The 12695-nt window shown below is 45.5% G+C and overlaps 1 protein-coding gene across 2 annotated transcripts in view; it reads right to left on the bottom strand.

Annotated features, from left to right (window-relative positions):
- The window catches only part of LOC128659958 (zinc finger protein OZF-like), a 187334-nt gene that overhangs the window by 161531 nt on the left and 13108 nt on the right, over positions 1-12695 (bottom strand). For both annotated transcript variants that reach the window (XM_053713548.1, XM_053713547.1), the window contains exon 3: positions 5180-5287. In XM_053713548.1, coding sequence (XP_053569523.1) covers positions 5180-5287 — 108 coding nt within the window. The remainder of the gene's footprint in view (positions 1-5179; positions 5288-12695) is intronic.

Raw genomic sequence — 12695 nt, 5'->3', positions numbered from 1 at the left:
AGCGTAAAGCTCCGTAACGCAGCCCCACTGATTCCTATGGGGAAACAAAAGTTATGTTTACACCAAACACCCCAACATAAACCCGGAGTCTAAACACCCCTAATCTGCCTACCCCGACATCGCCGACACCTACATTATACTTATTAACCCCTAATCTGCCGCCCCCGACACCTACATTATACTTATTAATCCCTAATCTGCTGCCCCCAACATTGCCGACACCTACATAATGTTATTAACCACTAATCTGCCACTCCCAACATCGCCGCCACTATACTAAAGTTATAAACCCCTAAACCTAACCCTAAGTCACATACATTCACTCACCTCTGCCCTGTAACTCTCAGACACATCACATACACTCACCTGTGCCCTGTATCCCTCAGACACATCACACATATACACTCACCTGTGCCCTGTATCCCTCAGACACATCACATACATACACTCACCTGTGCCCTGTATTCCTCAGACACATCACACACGTACACTCACCTGTGCCCTGTATCCCTCAGACACATTGCACACGTACACTCACCTGTGCCCTGTATACCTCAGACATATCACATACATACACTCAACTGTGCCCTGTATCCCTCAGAGACATCACACACATACACTCACCTGTGCCCTGTATCCCTCAGACATATCACATACATACACTCAACTGTGCCCTGTATCCCTCAGAGACATCACACACATACACTCACCTGTGCCCTGTATCCCTCAGACACATCACACACGTACACTCACCTGTGCCCTGTATCCTTCAGACACATCACACACATACACTCAACTGTGCCCTGTATCCCTCAGAGACATCACACACATACACTCACCTGTGCCCTGTATACCTCAGACACATCACATAAATACAGTCTACAGTCACCTGTGTCCTATATCCATCAGACATATCACACAAATAAACTCACCTGTACCATATATCCCTCAGACACATTGCACACGTACACTCACCTGTGCCCTGTATCCCTCAGACATATCACACACAAACACTCACCTGTGCCCTGTATCCCTCAGACACATCACACACAGTACGCCCACCTGTGCCCTGTATCCCTCAGACACACATCACACACGTACACTCACCTGTGCCTTGTATCCCTCAGACACATCACACACGCATACACTCACCTGTGCCCTGTATCCCTCAGACACATCACATATATGCACTCACCTGTAGCATGTATCCCTCAGACACATCACACACATACACTCATCTGTACCCTGCATCCCTCAGACATATCACACACAAACACTCACCTGTGCCCTGTATCCCTCAGACACATCACATACATAAACTCACCTGTGCCCTGTATCCCTCAGACACATCAAACACATACACTCACCTATGCCCTGTATCCCACAGACACATAAAACACATACACTCACCTGTGCCCTGTATCCCACAGACACATAAAAAACATACACTCACCTGTGCCCTGTATCCCTCAGACACACATGTATGTACGTATGTAGGTGTATAACTGTGTGTGTAAATATGAGTATATGAGCATGTATGTATATGCCCTGTATCCCTCAGACACATCACATACATAAACTCACCTGTACCCTGTATCCCTCAGACACATCACAAACATAAACTCACCTGTGCCCTGTATCCCTCAGACACATCACATACATACACTCACCTGTACCCTGTATCCCTCAGACACATCACACACGTAAACTCACCTGTGCCCTGTATCCCTCAGACACATCACACACATACACTCACCTGTACCCTGTATCCCTCAGACACATCACACACATACACTCACCTGTACCCTGTATCCCTCAGACACATCACACACATACATTCACATGTAGCCTGTATCCCTTAGACACATCACAAACATACACTCACCTGTAGCCTGTATCCCTCAGACACATCACATATATACACTCACCTGTAGCATGTATCCCTCAGACACATCACACACATACACTCACCTGTACCCTGCATCCCTCAGACATATCACACACAAACACTCACCTGTGCCCTGTATCCCTCAGACACATCACATACATAAACTCACCTGTGCCCTGTATCCCTCAGACACATCAAACACATACACTCACCTATGCCCTGTATCCCACAGACACATAAAAAACATACACTCACCTGTGCCCTGTATCCCTCAGACACACATGTATGTACGTATGTAGGTGTATAACTGTGTGTGTAAATATGAGTATATGAGCATGTATGTATATGCCCTGTATCCCTCAGACACATCACATACATAAACCCACCTGTACCCTGTATCCCTCAGACACATCACATACATACACTCACCTGTACCCTGTATCCCTCAGACACATCACACACGTACACTCACCTGTGCCCTGTATCCCTCAGACATATCACATACATACACTCAACTGTGCCCTGTATCCCTCAGATACATCACACACATACACTCACCTGTGCCCTGTATCCCTCAGACACATCACACACGTACACTCACCTGTGCCCTGTATCCTTCAGACACATCACACACATACACTCAACTGTGCCCTGTATCCCTCAGAGACATCACACACATACACTCACCTGTGCCCTGTATACCTCAGACACATCACATAAATACAGTCTACAGTCACCTGTGTCCTGTATCCATCAGACATACCACACAAATAAACTCACCTGTACCATGTATCCCTCAGACACATCACACACAAACACTCACCTGTGCCCTGTATCCCTCAGACACATCACACACAGTACGCCCACCTGTCCCCTGTATCCCTCAGACACACATCACACACGTACACTCACCTGTGCCTTGTATCCCTCAGACACATCACACACACATACACTCATCTGTGCCCTGTATCCCTCAGACACATCACATATATACACTCACCTGTAGCATGTATCCCTCAGACACATCACACACATACACTCACCTGTACCCTGCATCCCTCAGACATATCACACACAAACACTCACCTGTGCCCTGTATCCCTCAGACACATCACATACATAAACTCACCTGTGCCCTGTATCCCTCAGACACATCAAACACATACACTCACCTATGCCCTGTATCCCACAGACACATAAAACACATACACTCACCTGTGCCCTGTATCCCACAGACACATAAAAAACATACACTCACCTGTGCCCTGTATCCCTCAGACACACATGTATGTACGTATGTAGGTGTATAACTGTGTGTGTAAATATGAGTATATGAGCATGTATGTATATGCCCTGTATCCCTCAGACACATCACATACATAAACTCACCTGTACCCTGTATCCCTCAGACACATCACACACATAAACTCACCTGTGCCCTGTATCCCTCAGACACATCACATACATACACTCACCTGTACCCTGTATCCCTCAGACACATCACATACATACAGTCACCTGTACCCTGTATCCCTCAGACACACGTCACACACATACACTCACCTGTACCCTGTATCCCTCAGACACATCACACACGTACACTCACCTGTGCCCTGTATCCCTCAGACACATCACACACATACACTCACCTGTACCCTGTATCCCTCAGACACATCACACACATACACTCACCTGTGCCCTGTATCCCTCAGACACACATCACACACATACACTCACCTGTACCCTGTATCCCTCAGACACATCACACACATACACTCACCTGTACCCTGTATCCCTCAGACACATCACACACATACATTCACATGTAGCCTGTATCCCTTAGACACATCACAAACATACACTCACCTGTAGCCTGTATCCCTCAGACACATCACACACATACACTCACCTGTACCCTGCATCCCTCAGACATATCACACACAAACACTCACCTGTGCCCTGTATCCCTCAGACACATCACATACATAAACTCACCTGTGCCCTGTATCCCTCAGACACATCAAACACATACACTCACCTATGCCCTGTATCCCACAGACACATAAAACACATACACTCACCTGTGCCCTGTATCCCACAGACACATAAAAAACATACACTCACCTGTGCCCTGTATCCCACAGACACATAAAAAACATACACTCACCTGTGCCCTGTATCCCTCAGACACACATTTATGTACGTATGTAGGTGTATAACTGTGTGTGTAAATATGAGTATATGAGCATGTATGTATATGCCCTGTATCCCTCAGACACATCACACACATACACTCACCTGTACCCTGTATCCCTCAGACACATCACACACATACACTCACCTGTACCCTGTATCCCTCAGACACATCACACACATACACTCACCTGTGCCCTGTATCCCTCAGACACACATGTATGTACGTATGTAGGTGTATAACTGTGTGTGTAAATTAGAGTATATGAGCATGTATGTATATGCCCTGTATCCCTCAGACACATCACATACATAAACTCACCTGTACCCTGTATCCCTCAGACACATCACACACATAAACTCACCTGTGCCCTGTATCCCTCAGACACATCACATACATATACTCACCTGTACCCTGTATTCCTCAGACACATCACACACATACACTCACCTGTACCCTGTATCCCTCAGACACATCACACACGTACACTCACCTGTACCCTGTATCCCTCAGACACATCACACACATACACTCACCTGTACCCTGTATCCCTCAGACACATCACACACATACACTCACCTGTACCCTGTATCCCTCAGACACATCACACACATACATTCACATGTAGCCTGTATCCCTTAGACACATCACAAACATACACTCACCTGTAGCCTGTATCCCTCAGACACATCACACACGTACACTCACCTGTGCCCTGTATCCCTCAGACATATCAGGCACATACACTCACCTGTAGCCTGTATCCCTCAGACACATCACACACATACACTCACCTGTGCATTTTATCCCTCAGACACATCACACACATACACTCACCTGTGCCCTGTATCCCTCAGACACATCACACACATACACTCACCTGTGCCCTGTATCCCTCAGACACATCACACACATACACTCACCTGTGCCCTGTATCCCTCAGACACACATCACACACATACACTCACCTGTACCCTGTATCCCTCAGACACATCACACACATACACTCACCTGTGCCCTGTATCCCTCAGACACATCACACGTACACTCAACTGTAGCCTGTATCCCTCAGACACACGTCACACTAGTACACCTACCTGTATTTATATTGTCACATATTTCCTGCTTTGTAGCTTCTGGCATATTTGCTAGCCACTGAGCCTCTGTTTGTTCCGTGTTACATAAAATGTTATCATTGTTTACACCTGGGAAAAAACAGTAATAGAAATAAATCAATCACTCTTTACATGGTATCTTTTTAAAAGTTAGTTTAAAACAAAAACAGAATTTATGTTTACCTGATAAATTACTTTCTCCAACGGTGTGTCCGGTCCACGGCGTCATCCTTACTTGTGGGATATTCTCTTCCCCAACAGGAAATGGCAAAGAGCCCAGCAAAGCTGGTCACATGATCCCTCCTAGGCTCCGCCTTCCCCAGTCATTCGACCGACGTAAAGGAGGAATATTTGCATAGGAGAAATCATATGATACCGTGATGACTGTAGTTAAAGAAAATAAATTATCAGACCTGATTAAAAAACCAGGGCGGGCCGTGGACCGGACACACCGTTGGAGAAAGTAATTTATCAGGTAAACATAAATTCTGTTTTCTCCAACATAGGTGTGTCCGGTCCACGGCGTCATCCTTACTTGTGGGAACCAATACCAAAGCTTTAGGACACGGATGAAGGGAGGGAGCAAATCAGGTCACCTAGATGGAAGGCACCACGGTTTGCAAAACCTTTCTCCCAAAAATAGCCTCAGAAGAAGCAAAAGTATCAAATTTGTAAAATTTAGTAAAAGTGTGCAGTGAAGACCAAGTCGCTGCCTTACATATCTGATCAACAGAAGCCTCGTTCTTGAAGGCCCATGTGGAAGCCACAGCCCTAGTGGAATGAGCTGTGATTCTTTCAGGAGGCTGCCGTCCGGCAGTCTCGTAAGCCAATCTGATGATGCTTTTAATCCAAAAAGAGAGAGAGGTAGAAGTTGCTTTTTGACCTCTCCTTTTACCAGAATAAACAACAAACAAAGAAGATGTTTGTCTAAAATCCTTTGTAGCATCTAAATAGAATTTTAGAGCACGAACTACATCCAAATTGTGCAACAAACGTTCCTTCTTTGAAACTGGATTCGGACACAAAGAAGGCACGACTATCTCCTGGTTAATGTTTTTGTTAGAAACAACTTTCGGAAGAAAACCAGGTTTAGTACGTAAAACCACCTTATCTGCATGGAACACCAGATAAGGAGGAGAACACTGCAGAGCAGATAATTCTGAAACTCTTCTAGCAGAAGAAATTGCAACCAAAAACAAAACTTTCCAAGATAATAACTTAATATCAACGGAATGTAAGGGTTCAAACGGAACCCCCTGAAGAACTGAAAGAACTAAATTGACACTCCAAGGAGGAGTCAAAGGTTTGTAAACAGGCTTGATTCTAACCAGAGCCTGAACAAAGGCTTGAACATCTGGCACAGCTGCCAGCTTTTTGTGAAGTAACACAGACAAGGCAGAAATCTGTCCCTTCAAAGAACTTGCAGATAATCCTTTCTCCAAACCTTCTTGAAGAAAGGATAGAATCTTAGGAATTTTTACCTTGTCCCAAGGGAATCCTTTAGATTCACACCAACAGATATATTTTTTCCATATTTTGTGGTAGATTTTTCTAGTTACAGGCTTTCTGGCCTGAACAAGAGTATCAATGACAGAATCTGAGAACCCTCGCTTTGATAAGATCAAGCGTTCAATCTCCAAGCAGTCAGTTGGAGTGAGACCAGATTCGGATGTTCGAACGGACCTTGAACAAGAAGGTCTCGTCTCAAAGGTAGCTTCCATGGTGGAGCCGATGACATATTCACCAGGTCTGCATACCAAGTCCTGCGTGGCCACGCAGGAGCTATCAAGATCACCGATGCCCTCTCCTGATTGATCCTGGCTACCAGCCTGGGGATGAGAGGAAACGGCGGGAATACATAAGCTAGTTTGAAGGTCCAAGGTGCTACTAGTGCATCTACTAGAGTCGCCTTGGGATCCCTGGATCTGGACCCGTAGCAAGGAACCTTGGAGTTCTGACGAGAGGCCATCAGATCCATGTCTGGAATGCCCCACAATTGAGTAATTTGGGCAAAGATTTCCGGATGGAGTTCCCACTCCCCCGGATGAAATGTCTGACGACTCAGAAAATCCGCTTCCCAATTTTCCACTCCTGGGATGTGGATTGCAGACAAGTGGCAGGAGTGAGTCTCCGCCCATTGAATGATTTTGGTCACTTCTTCCATCGCCAGGGAACTCCTTGTTCCCCCCTGATGGTTGATGTACGCAACAGTCGTCATGTTGTCTGATTGAAACCGTATGAACTTGGCCTTTGCTAGCTGAGGCCAAGCCTTGAGAGCATTGAATATCGCTCTCAGTTCCAGAATATTTATCGGGAGAAGAGATTCTTCCCGAGACCAAAGACCCTGAGCTTTCAGGGGTCCCCAGACCGCGCCCCAGCCCACCAGACTGGCGTCGGTCGTGACAATGACCCACTCTGGTCTGCGGAAGCTCATCCCCTGTGACAGGTTGTCCAGGGACAGCCACCAACGGAGTGAATCTCTGGTCCTCTGATCTACTTGTATCGTCGGAGACAAGTCTGTATAGTCCCCATTCCACTGACTGAGCATGCACAGTTGTAATGGTCTTAGATGAATTCGCGCAAAAGGAACTATGTCCATTGCCGCTACCATCAAACCTATTACTTCCATGCACTGCGCTATGGAAGGAAGAGGAACAGAATGAAGTATTTGACAAGAGTTTAGAAGTTTTGATTTTCTGGCCTCTGTCAGAAAAATCCTCATTTCTAAGGAGTCTATTATTGTTCCCAAGAAGGGAACCCTTGTTGACGGAAATAGAGAACTTTTTTCTACGTTCACTTTCCACCCGTGAGATCTGAGAAAGGCCAGGACAATGTCCGTGTGAGCCTTTGCTTGTGGAAGGGACGACGCTTGAATCAGAATGTCGTCCAAGTAAGGTACTACTGCAATGCCCCTTGGTCTTAGCACCGCTAGAAGGGACCCTAGTACCTTTGTGAAAATTCTTGGAGCAGTGGCTAATCCGAACGGAAGTGCCACAAACTGGTAATGCTTGTCCAGGAATGCGAACCTTAGGAACCGATGATGTTCCTTGTGGATAGGAATATGTAGATACGCATCCTTTAAATCCACCGTGGTCATGAATTGACCGTCCTGGATGGAAGGAAGAATTGTTCGAATGGTTTCCATTTTGAACGATGGAACCTTGAGAAACTTGTTTAGGATCTTGAGATCTAAGATTGGTCTGAATGTTCCCTCTTTTTTGGGAACTACGAACAGATTGGAGTAGAACCCCATCCCTTGTTCTCCTAATGGAACAGGATGAATCACTCCCATTTTTAACAGGTCTTCTACACAATGTAAGAATGCCTGTTTTTTTATGTGGTCTGAAGACAATTGAGACCTGTGGAACCTCCCCCTTGGGGGAAGCCCCTTGAATTCCAGAAGATAACCTTGGGAGACTATTTCTAGCGCCCAAGGATCCAGAACATCTCTTGCCCAAGCCTGAGCGAAGAGAGAGAGTCTGCCCCCCACCAGATCCGGTCCCGGATCGGGGGCCAACATCTCATGCTGTCTTGGTAGCAGTGGCAGGTTTCTTGGCCTGCTTTCCTTTGTTCCAGCCTTGCATTGGCCTCCAGGCTGGCTTGGCTTGAGAAGTATTACCCTCTTGCTTAGAGGACGTAGCACTTGGGGCTGGTCCGTTTCTGCGAAAGGGACGAAAATTAGGTTTATTTTTGGCCTTGAAAGACCTATCCTGAGGAAGGGCGTGGCCCTTGCCCCCAGTGATATCAGAGATAATCTCTTTCAAGTCAGGGCCAAACAGCGTTTTCCCCTTGAAAGGAATGTTAAGCAATTTGTTCTTGGAAGACGCATCCGCTGACCAAGATTTTAGCCAAAGCGCTCTGCGCGCCACAATAGCAAAACCAGAATTTTTCGCCGCTAACCTAGCCAATTGCAAAGTGGCGTCTAGGGTGAAAGAATTAGCCAATTTGAGAGCATGAATTCTGTCCATAATCTCCTCATAAGAAGAAGAATTATTATTGAGCGCCTTTTCTAGTTCATCGAACCAGAAACACGCTGCTGTAGTGACAGGAACAATGCATGAAATTGGTTGTAGAAGGTAACCTTGCTGAACAAACATCTTTTTAAGCAAACCTTCTAATTTTTTATCCATAGGATCTTTGAAAGCACAACTATCTTCTATGGGTATAGTGGTGCGTTTGTTTAGAGTAGAAACCGCCCCCTCGACCTTGGGGACTGTCTGCCATAAGTCCTTTCTGGGGTCGACCATAGGAAACAATTTTTTAAATATGGGGGGAGGGACGAAAGGTATACCGGGCCTTTCCCATTCTTTATTTACAATGTCCGCCACCCGCTTGGGTATAGGAAAAGCTTCGGGGGGCCCCGGGACCTCTAGGAACTTGTCCATTTTACATAGTTTCTCTGGAATGACCAAATTCTCACAATCATCCAGAGTAGATAACACCTCCTTAAGCAGAGCGCGGAGATGTTCCAATTTAAATTTAAATGTAATCACATCAGGTTCAGCTTGTTGAGAAATTTTCCCTGAATCTGAAATTTCTCCCTCAGACAAAACCTCCCTGGCCCCCTCAGACTGGTGTAGGGGCACTTCAGAACCAATATCATCAGCGTCCTCATGCTCTTCAGTATTTTCTAAAACAGAGCAGTCGCGCTTTCGCTGATAAGTCGGCATTTTGGCTAAAATGTTTTTGATAGAATTATCCATTACAGCCGTTAATTGTTGCATAGTAAGGAGTATTGGCGCACTAGATGTACTAGGGGCCTCCTGTGTGGGCAAGACTGGTGTAGACGAAGGAGGGGATGATGCAGTACCATGCTTACTCCCCTCACTTGAGGAATCATCTTGGGCATCATTTTCTCTAAATTTTGTGTCACATAAATCACATCTATTTAAATGAGAAGGAACCTTGGCTTCCCCACATACAGAACACAGTCTATCTGGTAGTTCAGACATGTTAAACAGGCATAAACTTGATAACAAAGTACAAAAAACGTTTTAAAATAAAACCGTTACTGTCACTTTAAATTTTAAACTGAACACACTTTATTACTGCAAATGTGAAAAAGTATGAAGGAATTGTTCAAAATTCACCAAAATTTCACCACAGTGTCTTAAAGCCTTAAGAGTATTGCACACCAAATTTGGAAACTTTAACCCTTAAAATAACGGAACCGGAGCCGTTTTTATAATTAACCCCTTTACAGTCCCTGGTATCTGCTTTGCTGAGACCCAACCAAGCCCAAAGGGGAATACGATACCAAATGACGCCTTCAGAAAGTCTTTTCTATGTATCAGAGCTCCTCACACATGCATCTGCATGTCATGCTTCCCAAAAACAAGTGCGCAATAGAGGCGCGAAAATGAGACTCTGCCTATGATTAGGGAAAGCCCCTAGAGAATAAGGTGACCAATACAGTGCCTGCCGGTTATTTTACATAGTTCCCAAGATTAAAATAATTCCTCAAGGCTATGGGGTATAAAATATGCTTATATATGAATCGTTTTAGCCCAGAAAAATGTCTACAGTCTTAAAAGCCCTTGTGAAGCCCTTTTTTTCTTTATGTAATAAAAATGGCTTACCGGATCCCATAGGGAAAATGACAGCTTCCAGCATTACATCGTCTTGTTAGAAATGTGTCATACCTCAAGCAGCAAAAGTCTGCACACTGTTTCCCCCAACTGAAGTTAATTCCTCTCAACAGTCCTGTGTGGAAACAGCCATCGATTTTAGTAACGGTTGCTAAAATCATTTTCCTCTTACAAACAGAAATCTTCATCTCTTTTCTGTTTCAGAGTAAATAGTACATACCAGCACTATTTTAAAATAACAAACTCTTGATTGAATAATAAAAACTACAGTTAAACACCAAAAAACTCTAAGCCATCTCCGTGGAGATGTTGCCTGTACAACGGCAAAGAGAATGACTGGGGAAGGCGGAGCCTAGGAGGGATCATGTGACCAGCTTTGCTGGGCTCTTTGCCATTTCCTGTTGGGGAAGAGAATATCCCACAAGTAAGGATGACGCCGTGGACCGGACACACCTATGTTGGAGAAATGTGAAAAACAGTGTAATTTAAATTAAATACACCTGAGTCTATCGGTTAGATTACGAGTTTTGCGTTATGAGCGGCTCGGTACTAACTTGCAAGTTATTGTCACCGCTCACCTCCCTACAGCACTGCTATTACAGGTTTTCATAAACCCGGCGTTAGCAGGCAAGAAGTGAGCGTAGAGCAAAATTGAGCTCCATACCGAACTCAAATACCAGCGCTGCAGTAAGCTGGTTTTACGTGCTCGTGCACGATTTCCCCATAGACATCAATGGGGAGAGACGGCTAAAAAAAAGCCTAACACCTGCAATAAAAGAGTGTAAAGCTCCGTAACGCAGCCCCACTGATTCCTATGGGGAAACAAAAGTTATGTTTACACCAAACACCCTAACATAAACCCGGAGTCTAAACACCCCTAATCTGCCTACCCCGACATCGCCGACACCTACATTATATTTATTAACCCCTAATCTGCCGCCCCGACACCTACATTATACTTATTAATCCCTAATCTGCTGCCCCTAACATTGCCGACACCTACATAATGTTATTAACCACATCACATACACTCACCTGTGCCCTGTATTCCTCAGACACATCACACTCACTCACCTGTGCCCTGTATCCCTCAGACACATCACACATATACACTCACCTGTACCCTGCATCCCTCAGACACATCACACACGTACACTCACCTGTGCCCTGTATCCCTCAGACACATCACACACATACACTCACCTGTGCCCTGTATCCCACAGACACATCACACACATACACTCACCTGTGCCCTGTATCCCTCACACATCACACACATACACTCACCTGTACCCTGTATCCCTCAGACACATCACATACATACACTCACCTGTGCCCTGTATCCATCAGACACATATACTCACCTGTACCCTGTATCCCTCAGACACATCACATACATACACTCACCTGTGCCCTGTATCCATCAGACACATACACTCACCTGTGCCCTGTATCCATCACACACATACACTCACCTGTACCCTGCATTCCTCAGACACATTGCACATACACTCACCTGTGCCCTGTATCCCTCAGACACATCACATACATACACTCACCTGTGCCCTGTATCCCTCAGACACATCACACACATACACTCACCTGTAGCCTGTATCCCACAGACACATCACACACATACACTCACCTGTACCCTGCATCCCTCAGACACATCACACACAAACACTCACCTGTATCCCTGTATCCCTCAGACACATCACACACATACACTCCCCTTTACTCTGTATCCAGCAGCCATATCACACAGGTACACTCACCTGTGCCCTGTATCCCTCATACACATCACACACATACACTCACCTGTGCCCTGTATCCCTCAGACACATCACACACATACACTAACCTGTGCCCTGTATCCCTCAGACACATCACACACATACACTCACCTGTAC

The sequence above is a fragment of the Bombina bombina genome, chromosome 5 (assembly GCF_027579735.1).
Source record: "Bombina bombina isolate aBomBom1 chromosome 5, aBomBom1.pri, whole genome shotgun sequence".
Classification (NCBI taxonomy): Eukaryota; Metazoa; Chordata; class Amphibia; order Anura; family Bombinatoridae; genus Bombina; species Bombina bombina.
This window is presented reverse-complemented; position numbering and strand designations above follow the sequence as displayed.